Source organism: Glycine max, chromosome 6, assembly GCF_000004515.6.
Source record: "Glycine max cultivar Williams 82 chromosome 6, Glycine_max_v4.0, whole genome shotgun sequence".
NCBI lineage: Eukaryota > Viridiplantae > Streptophyta > Magnoliopsida > Fabales > Fabaceae > Glycine > Glycine max.
In genome coordinates this window covers 5693701-5708865 of record NC_038242.2, presented here as the reverse complement: position 1 = coordinate 5708865, position 15165 = coordinate 5693701, and the positions used below count along the sequence as shown (strand labels likewise).

General features: G+C 32.5%; 2 protein-coding genes across 6 annotated transcripts; one reads left to right on the top strand and one right to left on the bottom strand.

The window, feature by feature from the left end:
- The first annotated feature begins 2589 nt into the window (after positions 1-2589).
- Positions 2590-5081, top strand: LOC100812576 (FCS-Like Zinc finger 10). Of its 3 annotated transcripts, none has more exons than XM_014776215.3 (3): positions 2590-2815; positions 3230-4357; positions 4545-5081. In XM_014776215.3, the coding sequence occupies exons 2-3, from the start codon at positions 3246-3248 to the stop codon at positions 4699-4701; spliced, it is 1269 nt and encodes a 422-aa protein (XP_014631701.1). In that variant the 5' UTR covers positions 2590-2815; positions 3230-3245; the 3' UTR covers positions 4702-5081. The 3 variants fall into 3 exon arrangements, with proteins under 3 accessions (XP_014631701.1, XP_014631702.1, XP_014631703.1); XM_014776216.2 differs by having other exon boundaries at positions 2808-2935; XM_014776217.2 differs by lacking the exon at positions 2590-2815 and adding an exon at positions 2894-3120.
- A 3405-nt stretch (positions 5082-8486) lies between these two features.
- On the bottom strand, positions 8487-14299 carry LOC100812023 (C2H2-Zn transcription factor). Of its 3 annotated transcripts, none has more exons than NM_001289383.2 (12): positions 14158-14299; positions 11518-11768; positions 11343-11430; positions 10875-10934; positions 10727-10759; positions 10321-10398; positions 10038-10081; positions 9816-9856; positions 9627-9709; positions 9440-9531; positions 9224-9335; positions 8487-9016 (listed from the first exon to the last, which is right to left on the bottom strand). In NM_001289383.2, the coding sequence occupies exons 2-12, from the start codon at positions 11703-11705 to the stop codon at positions 8906-8908; spliced, it is 930 nt and encodes a 309-aa protein (NP_001276312.2). In that variant the 5' UTR covers positions 11706-11768; positions 14158-14299; the 3' UTR covers positions 8487-8905. The 3 variants fall into 3 exon arrangements, with proteins under 3 accessions (NP_001276312.2, NP_001354429.1, XP_040871956.1); NM_001367500.1 differs by having other exon boundaries at positions 11524-11768; XM_041016022.1 differs by having other exon boundaries at positions 8602-9016; positions 11518-12136; positions 12238-14197.
- Between the last annotated feature and the right edge of the window lie 866 nt (positions 14300-15165).

The window sequence follows — 15165 nt, the reverse complement described above, 5'->3', positions numbered from 1 at the left end:
ATTTGTTAACATAAATAAAGTGGTAATGAAAACGTATCAGGCACAATATTTTGTTGATTCTATGCTCATATACGGTAATATTACTACACTCTACTTACATTACAATAGGTGGTGTATCTTCTTTCATGTCTTTGTGTCTCTCTATGTGACGATGTCTGTTTGTCTTGTCAGATATGAGGAGATGTTTGGAGAGGTCTAAAAGCTTCTTTTTAGTCATGGGGGCTCATGTCTTATGTTGTTTCATATAAATATAAGTACCCTATCGTATCATTAGTCCTTTATTATCTAAGCCGATATATAAATTGGACAATTGTGACTAGTCATTTGCTGTTTGGCTGAGTCTCTCAATCAAGATAGGTTTACAATGTTGGATTATCAAGCTCGACCATGGCCCAAGGAATTATGAAACTATGCTTAGGTCGAAGTTATAGTCTTTAAGCGTTGAGACTTGATTTAATACTTGTCCTTTTTGGTCAATCGATATTTCTAGGTATCTTATGGTCCACAACCCATCAAGCATCAAGTTTGGAAGATGTACATATTTGTTTGAGTCATCCTCTTTATTCAGTTGGTCCTGATGAAGACCATACATATGATCTAAAACCTCATGAGCAATGAGTTTGGAAAGCATAAATGTTTGTAAGGGTCATCCTCGTTCTTCAATTAGTCCTTATCAAGACCAGACAATATACAAGTTGTTTGCTGATAAATCATCATTTAAACTAAAATAATCAAATATGAGTTGATTCACATGATAATTTTTAAAACAAAAAACTTAATTCAGTTCAGCATTAATAATATCATAAATAACAATTAATAAATTAAGTGATAAATAAATATTTTTTTAATGTTTTGAATTTAAATTTTATATGTAGAAAAATTCTCTATTAAAAACAGCCAATATCATAATATATTATGAATATTATCCATTTGAATAATATATATTTTTTATAAAGAATAACCGTAATTTAAAGAAAAATTCCAAATATTGAAGTTACAAATTTCTTCGACTTGTCTTCTTTTTGAGAGAAAAAGGCAAACTATTCTTCGGTTTAATTTCCTATTTAACTTTTTCTGAAACAAAACTAAAAACCGAAATGAAAAGAAGAAAAAAAGATTTATCAATGAAAAAGAAAGAATGAATTGAATATGAAGGATAATTAAAAATGGTGCAGTATTTTTTTATTTTTTTCATGAGCGTGTTGTGGGCCTCAGTTAGTTCAGTCAACTGACAGGATCGTGACGCATTGTCAGTTTTAATTCAATCATCACAGCTCTCTTTTGTCGTTTTGTGATCACTCTCACTCTGTAAACCCCTTTCAGACTGTAACTACTGTTCCCTCTCTGTTACTTTTTTCCCCTTCTATGCTGCCAAATGCTTCATCATTATTTTGCCACGTAAACAACAACGACAATTCTCATACCACATACACAGTAATCATAGCAAACCCACCCTTTTAATACCACTCGTGAATTTAATATATGGTTTTTGTTAAATTAGGTGCCTTCTCATGAAATTTATATGAATTTCACCGAATAGCATTTTTGTAAATTTGTTTTAAAAAACTACTAACAAATATAATTTAATAATGTAAATGTAAATTATCTATCTATATTTTAACAGTCATTCTTCACAAACGCTCGTGTGTATGCATAGTTATATTTTTTTAACTAAGTATATTTATACAAGAATAGCCATTTAGTATTAAAAAATTGTGTATCACATTATTTTTACTTTCACTAACAATCCAACTTATTGCACTTTTGTCCCTTACTATTGCTTGTACACCTGTTCTTTATGAATTTGATTTTTTATTATTTAAATTGTGTAATTTTAATCCAACTATTAACTTAACGTCTAGTATTTAATGAAAAGGTACACTTGTTATATTGCAGCATTAGCTCATTCTTGTTTCTTCATAAAAAAAAATAGCTCATTCATGTTAACTAGACACTCTTCTATACTACTAAGTTAATATTTCTATTAAATGTTGAATATTAAATTAATAGATAAACTAAGTTTTGCCATTAAAACAATAAAAAATAAATTAATGAAAAAAGGAGGGCCAAATTTTAAAATAACAATAATAAAGAAACTAAGTCAACTATTAAGCCTTACATTTATTATTACTTTACTATAGACATTGCATAGATAACATTATTCTTTAATCTTTATTTATGAACTACCACAGATATTTTGGAAACAAAATTCATTGTGAATATTGTAGCAACACCCCACATTAAATTGCCAAGATTTATAAATGGAAGGTATCAATTATCTGTGTGTATATTTCTGTATAGAAATTTATGATTGATTCAGACACTTAAGAGTAGATTCGGCAAAGGAGAAATCTATTGTCCACAGAAAGTGCAAACAGTTGTCTTAACCATTTATTAGTAGTTAATTTAATTAAGACCATAACCCTTCACCACATCCATGAATTATAATTACAATTGCCAATTGAGTGGTATTATGACTATTACCAATTACCAATTGTGCAAAAAAAGAAGCACCGTTTTGCAATGAACCATTGAGCAAAAATGGGGAAAGTACAAAGGGAAAACAATTCTGTGGGCAGATACAGTTTTTTTGTTTTTTTTTTATTGTTGTATAGTACATTTATTTAGAGAGAGAGTGTGTGTGGAGTATTTCAGAAGCTCACTGCTTCGCTGATTTTGAGGCATGCAAGAAGAGAGAGGAATCGTACTACACAAGTTTCATACTTCCCCTCATTTTTTTACTGCATTTGGGACTCTTCACTCTTCTCCACACCTTCATCTTTGTCAAGTTTCCATAGCATAGAGACAAAACCGGGTGGGTTTAATTGGCTTTCTTTTCCTTTCCCTCGGATTCTTCTTCTTTTTTTCACTCTCTGGTTTTCATGCCTCATCTCACTAATTGTGCCCTTTAGCTGCTTTTTTTCACTTGGAGTTGGTACACTCATTCACTCATCTTTCAATGGCATAAAAAAAGTTTTTTTTTTTTTTTTAATTCACTTTTGCATTTGGAGTTTATGGGGTGGAATGAAATGATGGCTTTGGCTTCCATTATTATTGGTTTCTTCATTTGCATGTTTTTTTTTTCTCTTCTGGGTTTCTAGAGAATCTTGCAATTACAGTGTGAGATGAATTTAAAGTTTTGATTTTTATTTTCTGGTGTTTGGCTAATTGTGTAGTAGCATTATTTGTGATTTGAAAAATTGGTTGTTTGTGTGTTTGTGTTGTTCAGGTGCTTTGAGATAATAATGCTGAGGAAGAGGAACAGGTCAGTGCAGAAGGATCAACACCTCATGTGTGAAGTCAATTCGGAGCACTATTCTCAATCTCATCATGCTTTGGGGCGAAACAACATTAAGGGCCACTCAATTTTCAATGTCCCTTGTCTTTTTGTGGGTCTAGGTCCAAAAGGCTTGTTGGATTCTGATTCAGTTAGGAGCCCCACTTCTCCACTCGATGATGCTAGAGTTCTTTCAAATCTAGGCAAGAACCCTGTTAGGAAGCCAAGATCTTCACACCATGAAAGGAGCTGGGATTGTTGCAAAGTAGGTCTAGGCATTGTGGAGTCTTTGGAAGACTGTTCTAGTTCTAGGTTTTCTGGGAAAATTCTCCAGTCACCAGAGAGCAAGAGAGTTAGTCTCAGTCCCCAAATGATGATGATCAAAGCCCCAAATTGCCAAATCCACAGGGATTCTTCTCTTGAGGGATCTAAGTCTTTGCCCAAAGATTTTTGTAAGGCTCCTCCTTATTATGCCCACCAAAATGGATCTGTTGTTATCCACAAGGGTGAATGTGAATCTGAGTCCACTGTTCTTTTTGAGATTGGGGAAAGTGGCCTTGAGCTTGAGCCGTTTGGGAGAACCAGGTCTTGTTCATTGGACTCATGCAGTCCACTGAAAGCTCTCTCTGGTGTAACCACTTTTTATTCTAATTCAGACACTGATAATAATTTTGCTGTGAAAGATGTGAGCTCCCCTCCTCGTTTTATTGGAGGAAGCCAGAACTCAAATAATAACTTCACACCTACAAAGCTGAATTCAACCACACTTTCCATTAGCCCTTCCAATGATATCATCAAGTCTCTATCAGCTAGTGAGATTGAACTATCTGAGGACTACACTTGTGTGATTTCCCATGGCCCCAATCCCAAAACAACTCACATTTTTGGGGATTGCATTTTGGAGACTCATTCTAATGCATTTAAAACCCATTTCAAGAATGAAGAGAAGGAGCATGGAGTGAAGCCATTGGGTAGCAACAAGTTAGGGAGTCCTAAGCCATATCCCTCTAGTGACTTCTTAAGTTTCTGCCACCATTGCAACAAGAAACTTGAAGAGGGGAAAGACATTTATATTTATGGGTGAGTTAGCACTTAGCACTACGACATTTATATGTGATTTTTGACATTCCTGATGTAATTTTAAGAAGCTAATAGTCGTAGCATCAACATCTCAATTCTTTACTCTTCCAAACATGCTATCAATGTTTGTAAGATGAATATTGAATTTGGTTTCTAATAAAGGTTGGCTTGGTTTGATATGTTGCAGGGGTGAAAAGGCATTTTGCAGTTTAACTTGCCGTGCCATGGAGATCATGATTGATGAGGAACTAGAGAAATCCAACACCAACCCTCCTTGTGAAAGCTCTCCAAAGCCAAAACTTGGTGAGCTGCTTTTTGAAACAGGAATTCTCACAGCTACATAAAGAGGCTTTATTTGTCACATGCACACCACTTTGTCCATGAGAAATGGTACACGCACCTGATCATCTGTTCACAATTGGAGCTGTTTTATGTGCATCTATTAGCAGCCATGGATGATGATCGTTTTGTACATCATTGCGTTTGCCTGGAATTGGTCTTTAAGCTATGTCATGGTCTTTTTTGGTGAATTGTGGCTTTCATTAAGCTAGTTTTTTTTCTCTCCATATAAATAGAGATATATGTTATCAACCATTGATAGCCTGCAGAAAATTAAAGGGTTGAGGCCTATTTTTCTGGCTTCCCCTTTTGGATTTTCTTTGCAATTATCTCTATATTGTGTCAATGTATACAACCCAAAAAAAAAAAAAAGTTTTTTGACTTCTATGATATGTTATTTATCCTAGTTTATAGTTTATTATACAACCCCCTTGCCTTTTCCTTTGAGTTTTGGACTGAAAATTGGAAAACTGAACTGAGTGTTGGTTCCTTTTGGCCTTGAATATGCTTCATTTAGATGGTTCTTGTGATTCCTGTTTTAGTAAAAAGAAAGAAAAAATTCACTGTCAAGTCCCAAGAAATAATACATTTTTATCATATACTGTCATACAACAGTGTGTAATTTCTTTCCAATCTTTTCATTTTCCTCACATGCCAACACTGGAAGTTCCACACTTTCAGAATTACATTTTATTGATTTAAACCTTAAGAGCGTCTTTGAATATAGAATTTTAATTGAGAAAAGTTATTTATCAGATAATTTTAATTTTTGTAATCTAAAATTTATTGTTTGAATGTTTTTTTAATGAAGAATTTCAATTTTTGAAATTTTAAAATAGAATTTTAAACAATTAAAATTATGAAATTTTAATTTTCTTTTAAAATGTGAGAAATTAGAATTCTTTTCTTGATAGAATAATTTGATAGAAAATCTTTTAAAACATTCGTGTTTTTTTTTATAATTTTTATTCTCTCTTTCACATGAAAATTTTTGAAATTTCATTCTCAAACTTGCTACTCTTTCTTTATGACGATGGTGTGGTGGTGTATGTCATCGTGTCTCATATTTTTCTGCGACTTTTTATGTCGCATTATTATTCTTTTCTTTCAAAGTATATCAATAATATCTTTTTTTTCATTCATTTACTTTTATTTTTATAATTTTAATTTTTTTATCCAAATACAAAATTTTAAAAATAAAAAAGTTTTAATTCAAGTATTTAAAATTTTTATAATTTTAAATTTTCTCGTCTAAATAAACTCAATATTGTGCAATGTCTTTGTTCATATAGAACTTTAATGCTTCAAACAGGACAAGGGTGCGTTTGCCGAAGTGAGACTCTGACTTGACACCAAACTCTGCTCCTCAGAAACAGATTAAACATTGGTATACTACAAAGTACAAAATTTAGATGTAGTTGGTGCTCTTCTTTAATTAGATTGAGATAACACTTTATATTTATTGGAAAACAGTACTAAAAATATTTATGAGCTGTATTTAAGTTTTGTAAAAAAAAAACGAATTAGAAGTTCTCACTTAGAACTTTGGTTTGCAATAAAAATTTGGGTTAAAAAGAAGTTATATTTTGTTAGCTTTTACTTCTCAAAAGCAAGGGTGAAAGTGTCGGATTATCTTGCAAAATTACCTCCTCCTTCTATGACAATGTTCCTCATATTTCTTGTTTTGAAGGATATTTCTCATTTCTTATGAAGCATTAAAGCTAACAGAATTTAGTTTTATTTATTATAGTCCGAGCTTAGAAGGAGGATTAGGTGCTAAAGTATAAACTTTATCTGGAATGGAAGTAAATCGAGCGAGAGCTAAGGTGGTAGAGTTTGAACCCAAGTGCCTAACTCAAATTCGGTTCAATAATAAACTAGGATCGTTTTGTGGGCCCACATTCAGAGCTCATCTTCTCAGTAGCCATTTTAGTTTAATGAATCAACATCGAATCTTGTATTAGTTAAATATTTTAAGCATAATAATTAATTAATTAAAATAATAAAATCTACGTTTTTTTTAATGTATGACATATTTAACTACTTTAAAACTTATTATAATTCCTCTATAAAAAACTAATTATAATTGAACGTTCTAATAGTGGTTCCGACATGTTAAAAAATATGCGAGTTGTATAAAATAAAATAGCAGTAATTTTTCAATTAGAATATGAAAGGCGAAAAAAACATTTTTATACACTAAAACATGGCATAGCTTGCCTGACTTTATTAAAGACTTAAATGTAAATTTTTTATCCTTTGGATAAAAAAAATAATATGTGGGAATTTACAATAACTTAGATATTTTTATTTCAACCGAGTTAAACTTTTTTTTTATTTTAAATGTAATTTAATTGAGCAATTTTAGTCTCAAGATTTTAAATCAGATGTTAAAATTGATTTTCTCTATTAGTGTCATCTAAATTTTGTTGACGTTTAAATTATAACAATTTGTTGACGTTTAAATTATAACAATTTGTTGATATCAATTATTTCTTGATTGACAGACTAATTCAAGTTAATAAAGCATTTTTCTTCATAAAGTTTTTCAACCATCGACAAATACAATGCATGTAAGGAAAGTGAAAAATACATTTTTCTCTAAAGTTATTTCAACAAAGGTAAGTGCAATGTATGTAATGAAAGTGAAAAAAATTTCACGTAAACTCTAATCCCATTTTATAAAAAATATTTAGATAGGTCAAATGCTTCACATTATTAGTTATATATCATGCTGACAATTAAGCAAAATATCATTAATTAGTGAAATATTGAAAAATTTAAGATGGTGTCAAGATATAATATATAAGTAGAAACATCTCTTATCTTATAAGTTAGTTTTATAAAATTAAGTTAAACTCTTAATTCTCTAAGATGAAAGAACTTAATTTTAAAAATAATAAAATTTAAAAATTAAAATTGCACAATTAAAATTATCAAAACCCACACTAACTTGAAAAGGTTCTTCTCTTATCTACGTGACAATCTGCGACGTAAAATTTGAACTTGTTTGAAGATTAAAAATGACTATTATTTATTGATAGTTGGATACAACCATAAGAAATAATATAATAAAACATTTAATAACTTAAAAGAAGGGATGAATAAGAGTAATCGCAATTTTTTAACTGAAAAAAAACACTTAACCAGAGAATTCAAACATTAAAGTTTATGCACACGATTAAAAGAAAATTGGCAGCTGAGTTACTAGAGTCAGTGGTGAAATTTGAGTAATAAGCATGATGATTTGAGTGCCACTAGGGTCTAGGATCAGCATAGTGGTAAGATTTGAGTAGCATGCATGATAATTTAAGTTTGATCTACATGACCGCCACTGTAATATATATATAGCCCGTGCTTAAGGTTTCAGACTGAATGAGGCAGAGAAGAACAAGGTGAATAATCATCAAACAGTGACTGTCTATTGTTTTGCATATCTCAACAGTTGACTACCAGTTTAACCAACTGATTGAATAATTTTGGGCCTCTGGCCTCTTTACAACCCAAAAGTGATCAAACCGTCACCTGAAACATGCCATGCTCAATTTACTTGCTTGTACTTCAAAATGCTTCTAACCTTTCCGAAATGACATGCATATTGGGGGGGGTGGTCCAGTCCAGCACCAACCAATTCCTGTTTCTCAGTTTCTTTAATTGATTTTCGTGTGCCAAACCGTAATTCTCATTTCAAGCATTTTTTTCCCTCGTTATCACGGAACACAATCCTTGAGTTTTTCACCCCCCCCCCCTTTTCAGGGATATATCTCATTATTTTCTGGCTATAGTTTGATTCTTGTCTATTATCATTTTTCTTGTTTATAAAGAGAATTGAGATCCATACGAGATGAAGGTTACATCTTAACACAACTTTTAAGACAGTGTTACGATTCTACAAATATATAAAGTAACAGCTAATTTGAAAGTTGGCATTAATCCCAAACAAACATTACAGGAGTGAACACTGGAACACTAAAAGGGTTTCCCCAACACGAAATAACCAACACGACAATTGCTGACTCTACACTACCCTCGACACCACATCAACGTGATAAACCGTTTTTCTCTTGGATGTGGTTCGGCCTGCCTGCAATTAAATGACAATTCCCACATGCATTTTCCTCAATAAAGGATGCACTTGGATTGCCACTACACCTACACAGCAATGAAGTGAGAGCAAAAGTGGTCCTATAAATAACCATTACCACTTGCTCAGCCTCTTGTTTCCCGTGTGTTGTAGGACTTGCAGTTCAAGCACTTTTGAGCAACAAGATGGAACTGCACGTGAGAACTTTTGCCACAATCATTGCAAAGGATCCAAACCTGTTAGAGAGTATTTAATCGATTAATTCACAACAAAATCATATAAGTCAACTACTAAGTCTCTACCACTCTCTCATTTGCCTAGTCAGAACAAAGTATTAAAATCAAGGACTAGATATTTAGTTGTTGCATGGTTAACATCATGATGATGACCTACAATATCCAACATCATTATACAGAAAGGAAAAACAAACAAAGGATACTGACCATTTTGTTTTGATACGGTTCAGGCATTGGTGTAGCAGCAATCTCCAAGTCAAATTTCTCCCAAACCTTTGACATATCACAAACCGACTTCAAGCAGAGAGGGCATGCATACCTGATGCAGAATCAAACACAAAAATCACAACATTTACTGCAACAGGACTTTGAGCAGATAGAAATGGACATGTGAGGAGACAAGAAGAGCTCCGTGATACTCACTGGAAATGTTCCCTCATTTCCTTTAGGCAGCTCTTATGTATTGTATGTCCACAGAGCAGAACAGTGACATCATTCACAGATTCAAACAAATACTGTAATCACCAAATTTGGTGCAAAGTCAATTTCAGCAATTCAACAAATTGGTAATATTCCGTGCTGATGAAATAAGAAATTTGTATAATGTTACCTCAAAGCAAATGGGGCAATCATGATGCATTGCTCCTTCCACGCAAGGGTGGCTGTTTTTCAGCTGAGTTGAGTAGCAACAACCTGTGCAAATAAATCATGAAAGCATGATCAGTAGGTAAATCATTAAACCATAGAGTTGATATTTAGTATTTATTAAAAAACATAGGATACAAAGAATATTACTTACCACATTTGTGGCAGTGGAAGAAATTTTCACATCCTCCAGTTCTGTATCAAAACATATGAGAATCAATCAGTCTAAATGACTAAATTCTGATATAAAATACAGTCAATCTCAGAAAGCAAAGTATGCCAAAGAGTCAAACTATATAAAGAACAGGCACAACCCTGGGATAGATATAGCAGATATTTGAGACAAGTTAACTTGACAAATTAGCAGTTCATATACCTGCAAATTCCACAGCCACTGCAATGATACTGCTGCTTAGATACCTGCAGCAGATAAAATAAATAATATTGTCTTGTAGTCAAACAACATTCTATGTTTACAGAACATGCTACACAATGATAATCTGGATGGTTTAACAGTTCTTACAATCAATCCAATATCCATCACCAAACTACTTGCTACAGTAGAGAGAATAGACACTGGCTTGGGCTCATCTAACATATTGAATAAAATAAAAGTATAAACACGGAAAAAAGAAATAGTTCCAGGACTAATAACTTACATCATCATCAAAGAGCTTACACGTCCCACAGAAGTACTTGCCCATACAAACGCCACAGTTAATACAATTTTGCTGAACCTGGAATAAATTGACTCAAGAAAAAAGTATTTTCACTCAGTGTTCATAAAGATCCAATGGATGGCTTGACAAACAATGTATGAATAATTCAGTGGTTTCAACTTCAAGTGGTACATTGCCCAGTCAACAATGCATTTTTCTGTTCTTTCCGTGTATATATATGAGTGCTCTTGCAGTCTCACAGGCAGAGATCATTTCTCTATTATTTGACAAAAAATAATGATTTAATCCAGCTTAATCAAGTATTTAAGTCTTCCCTTACAATTAACATATCATTGTGGAGGATTACATACAAAAATACTAAAGAAAATCTAAACTCACTACTCACCTCTTGTTCTGTCTCACAAAGAGAACATATCACCTGGATATTTCAGAGTTACTGATTAGCACTGCCCCAACAGTGAAATAATAAAAGGGAAATGAAGCACAAAATTGTGGATATTTAAATAGGGCTGTGTTAAAATAAATGAGCGTACCTGTTTAACTTGATGGCGGGGAATATCGTGTCTATGCTTCTGGTCAATGTTGATATTATTCTACCAAAAAATAGATAATAAAAACCAAAATTAAAAACAGTGCCATTTCGCTCTAAATTCTAAGCCGTAAATAATCTGAGTCTGCTTGCACATAGCTTATGGAGACCCTATTATAAAAGAATCATGCACTAAAACAAGCAGTAACTTGAATCAACTAAATTTGCTGTTCCAGTTTAGATGACCTTTTCTCTAAGAAGGGCCACAAAATGACCCCAGAAATAAAAGGCCAAGAAACAATATAAATTAAAATCACACTATTCCTTTAGTACTATGCATATTGTCTCGATTACAAGGAATCAAAGAAAAAGAAAAGGATTTTCTAAGGCATATCTTGAAATATGACATAAGAAGGAACTTTATCATTTATGTCAGCAAGCCAACAACCATAATACTGGGAAATTAACTCACTTTTGCCTCATTGTGACAATGGCGGCAATCAAAAATCTCATCACAACAGGGGGCCCTAATACGGCATCTTCTTCGGTAATGTTGACATCTGCAGGAGAAACTTAAGGCTTTTACAAAAGAAAAGTGAATGCAAGAACTTAAATAGCAATAATTAGAGTAGGAACATGGACTTTACCCATACTTCATGTATCCTCTCTCTCTCAAATCATTGATCTTTTTGTCATTTGATGATTGACTTGATTCTTCTCCAAGTATGTGCTCTTCGTTTGACAATAGATTATATACATCTTTCTCAGTGATATGCTTCATGTCATTGCAATCAAACTGCAGAGGCTCAGAATGCATTACTGCCACCTCTCCCATGATGATATCTCTATCTTCAGATAAGATTATAAGCTATTTAGAAGCAGGCAGTAGTCCGGTGACCTGCATGTAAGAAAATATTTAGAAATAAGCCCAAAACTTCAAAAAGGCATATGTTGTCACCCTCATCAAGCCAGGTAAACACCAAATGCACTGTTGTTTTGTTCTGCACAGCTGAAGATCAACTGAAAGCAGCAGCAAAAACAAATTGAATTAAGGTTGGCTAGCTCCAATCAGTGATACTCCAAGAGAGAACACACCAAAACAAGAGTATATACAATAATTCCACATAAACTACAATGTAGCACTCGGGTGCTTGACAGCCCCTAGCTGTAAATAAAAATCAATAGCATTAAATGATCGCTTGATTCCTTGAAGAACTCCTGGAACCAAATCCCACTATACTGGAGCCAAACAATAGATGCTCCAACCTATGTTAAAAGCAATAAATCACTCGATTAAATGTGATCTAAATAATGATGATAATAGAATATATATGCTTGACTTTACTGTCCATGAAGGACAAGCCTACCTTACTTGGCAGTTCTGCATTGACTCCACCAAGAACTGAAACTTACCAAAAGCAAATACTTAAAAGGTAATTATTCAGTTGGTCCTTATTCTTTTTACTAAATTTTCAAATAATCCATTGTAGTTACTAAATTTAATTTAACTGAATTTATATTTAAAAAACTTAATTTGATAACTTGTTCGTAGACCTTTTCTCAATAAACTAAAAAAGAACTTATAGGAAGGTCAGGTCATAAGGCCGAATAAGCTCTTTCAAACACTTTTTACAAGTTTTTATATAGGTCCTATTGGCTAGTGCCACTTAGCCTCCATTAATGATTGTTCATAAACTCTGCAGGCCATTCTGTGTAATTATTAAAGTTCATATTTGCTTGGGATTGAAATAAAAGCTCATTTAAACAATAAACACCAATTTAAAATTTTTAAGAGTATAAAAATATCGTTAAAAATTTACAAACTACAAAAGTGTATTAAAAAAAATCAATGAAACTATAATAACCAATAATTTAACCTATTAGTATAAATTTCATACATTCTGCACCTTAATAGATCCCTTTTGGTTGAATTTTTCGTTTTAGTTAGTTCACTTGACAAAGTTCAAGGTCATGGCCCCTTTGCCAAAAGGAACAATCAAACTACTTGAAGGACTAATCCTTATTCAAGATTCAAGAACATGAAGTCCTTTTTCATATTCAAAATAGGTTTATCTATTCAAGCAACCTGACCAGGCTGTAGACGAAATGCAGGATGGAAAAAGAAAGAAACGAAGATAGGTATTTTGATAATTACAGACAGAACAACAGGTGAAGGCGTGAAGCATCAAGCCAACCCTTTCACTGTTCATAATGGGCAAAGAAACAAATGCATAATCGTCATGAATTATGCAAAAGAAAATTCCATAACATGCTTCAACCATACCAAATTTCAAATCGTATATGGTTTGTGGCGCTAATAAAGGAGATATTAATGATAGACAAAAAGGTAAGGATAGGGCAATAAAAGATGTGCTTTATAATAAAAAGTATCCTTGTGGTGTTTGCAATTTGGTGGTCCACTTAGTATACAAATTACCATTTCCATCACCAACATCACTCTTCCACCTCGAAACATCCGTAAATTTTTGTACTCACAAATCCCCTATGTTAGCAGCACCTTACTTACCTATCCATATAACTGGCAAATAATAGGTATAACTATACAAGATTAAAAATGATGTGTTAACATATGAAAATGCTAACATAATACTAAAGTAGTTCAAATGTTAGCGTAATTTGGTGAAGTCCAAGCCCACTGATAGGCAAACGGAAAGGATGGTTATACTTTTTTTTTTGTTAGAATGTTAGTTTTGTAACTGGTGACTTTTTCTCTCTTTCCTTCTCTCTTAATCATCTAACCCACCTTATATCTATCCCTCTCTTAATCATCTAACACACCTTATATCTATCCCTTGAGGATGATTATACTTGTTGGAGCCGGATCTGGCTCACGTGGCAGGTATAACACTCAATGCCTCACTAAAACGGCTATTTGTGATTCTGCAGTTGAATGCAGAATAATACACACTCAGGAGCTGCGCATATACACGTATTCTGTTATTAGTCTGGGTAATATTTATCCACAATAATACTTATTGATGTTTAACAGAAATGCAATGCTTGGTAGACCATTAATGGACATGATTATCCATCCAGAAAATAAGAGAAAACACAAACAAATAGACGCAATTGCACACATTTGGATTTGACAATTGAAGCAAGTTTTGGAAACACAAGACTTGAAATGATGCTGCATTTCTCCAAACAAGAAAACAGCAGAAAAGTAAACGCAAAGAGAAGACAATAGTAATAACTTAAAACAGAAATGCAAGCAAAGATAAGAAGGAAAAGAAGAATGGTTGAAAATTGGTGAGGGAACGACGAACTTTGGAGCTGGAGAGAGTGGTGGGCGATCCAATTCCAATTCCAGCAGAAGGGAATAGGAATGGGGATGGTATTTATAAATATGCCTCTGAACTTCCTTCCACAGCCTTTGTGCTTGTCTTCTGTCATTCCAAAACTGCCCTCCTCTTTCTCTCCCACACGATATTCCTCCGGAAAAATATACTGCGCTCATAAATTAAGTTTGTAAACATAAAAAAAAGTTATAATATTTAACAATTAATTTAATAATCAATTATATTTTTATGATTAATTTAACATTAATTCACAAAACTTAAAAAATTATTTAACATTAAATTACGTGTAAAATTAATTTGTTACACCTTTTAGATGATTAAATTTAAACTTTTGGATAAATTTTTGTTTGAATTATTTATCCATAATAATATCTGCATGATGTTTCAAAATGGACGTGTCAGCAGTAGATGTCTTGCTTGAGGGATGTTGTGTTAGGACACACCGTCCACACACGACAGCGACACCGCCCTACCCTCCGACATGGTCGGTTTGTCTTTCCTGTTGTTACCATTACCTGCACATAGAATTTTCCAACTAATGTCACTCTATTTTATTGACAAAAAATAAAAAACCAATTTTAAATTATTATTATTAGTGTTAAAGTTTAAAATAGTTCTAAATCTTGGTATAAGAGTTTTTTGTCACTTATTAAATAAAAATATTAATATACTTATTTTATATTTATTACTTTTTGTAGAAAATATTAAAATAATAAAATACATTAGTTATATGTATGGATGAGTTTCTTAAACGTATGAATAGGGGCTCAATTTTCTACTCATATATGGATAAAACTTTGTTAAAGAAATAAAATCTACTTTGGCAATCATCTTTATGTTTTAGATTAGTCTCATTTGCTTAAAAAAAGATTAGTCTAACGTCTTACGAATCATAAATCTGATTTATATTTTTTCTGGTGGTCTCATAAGAAAAAATATATTCATCATAACTAAAAAAAAGTAATTAATCATAAT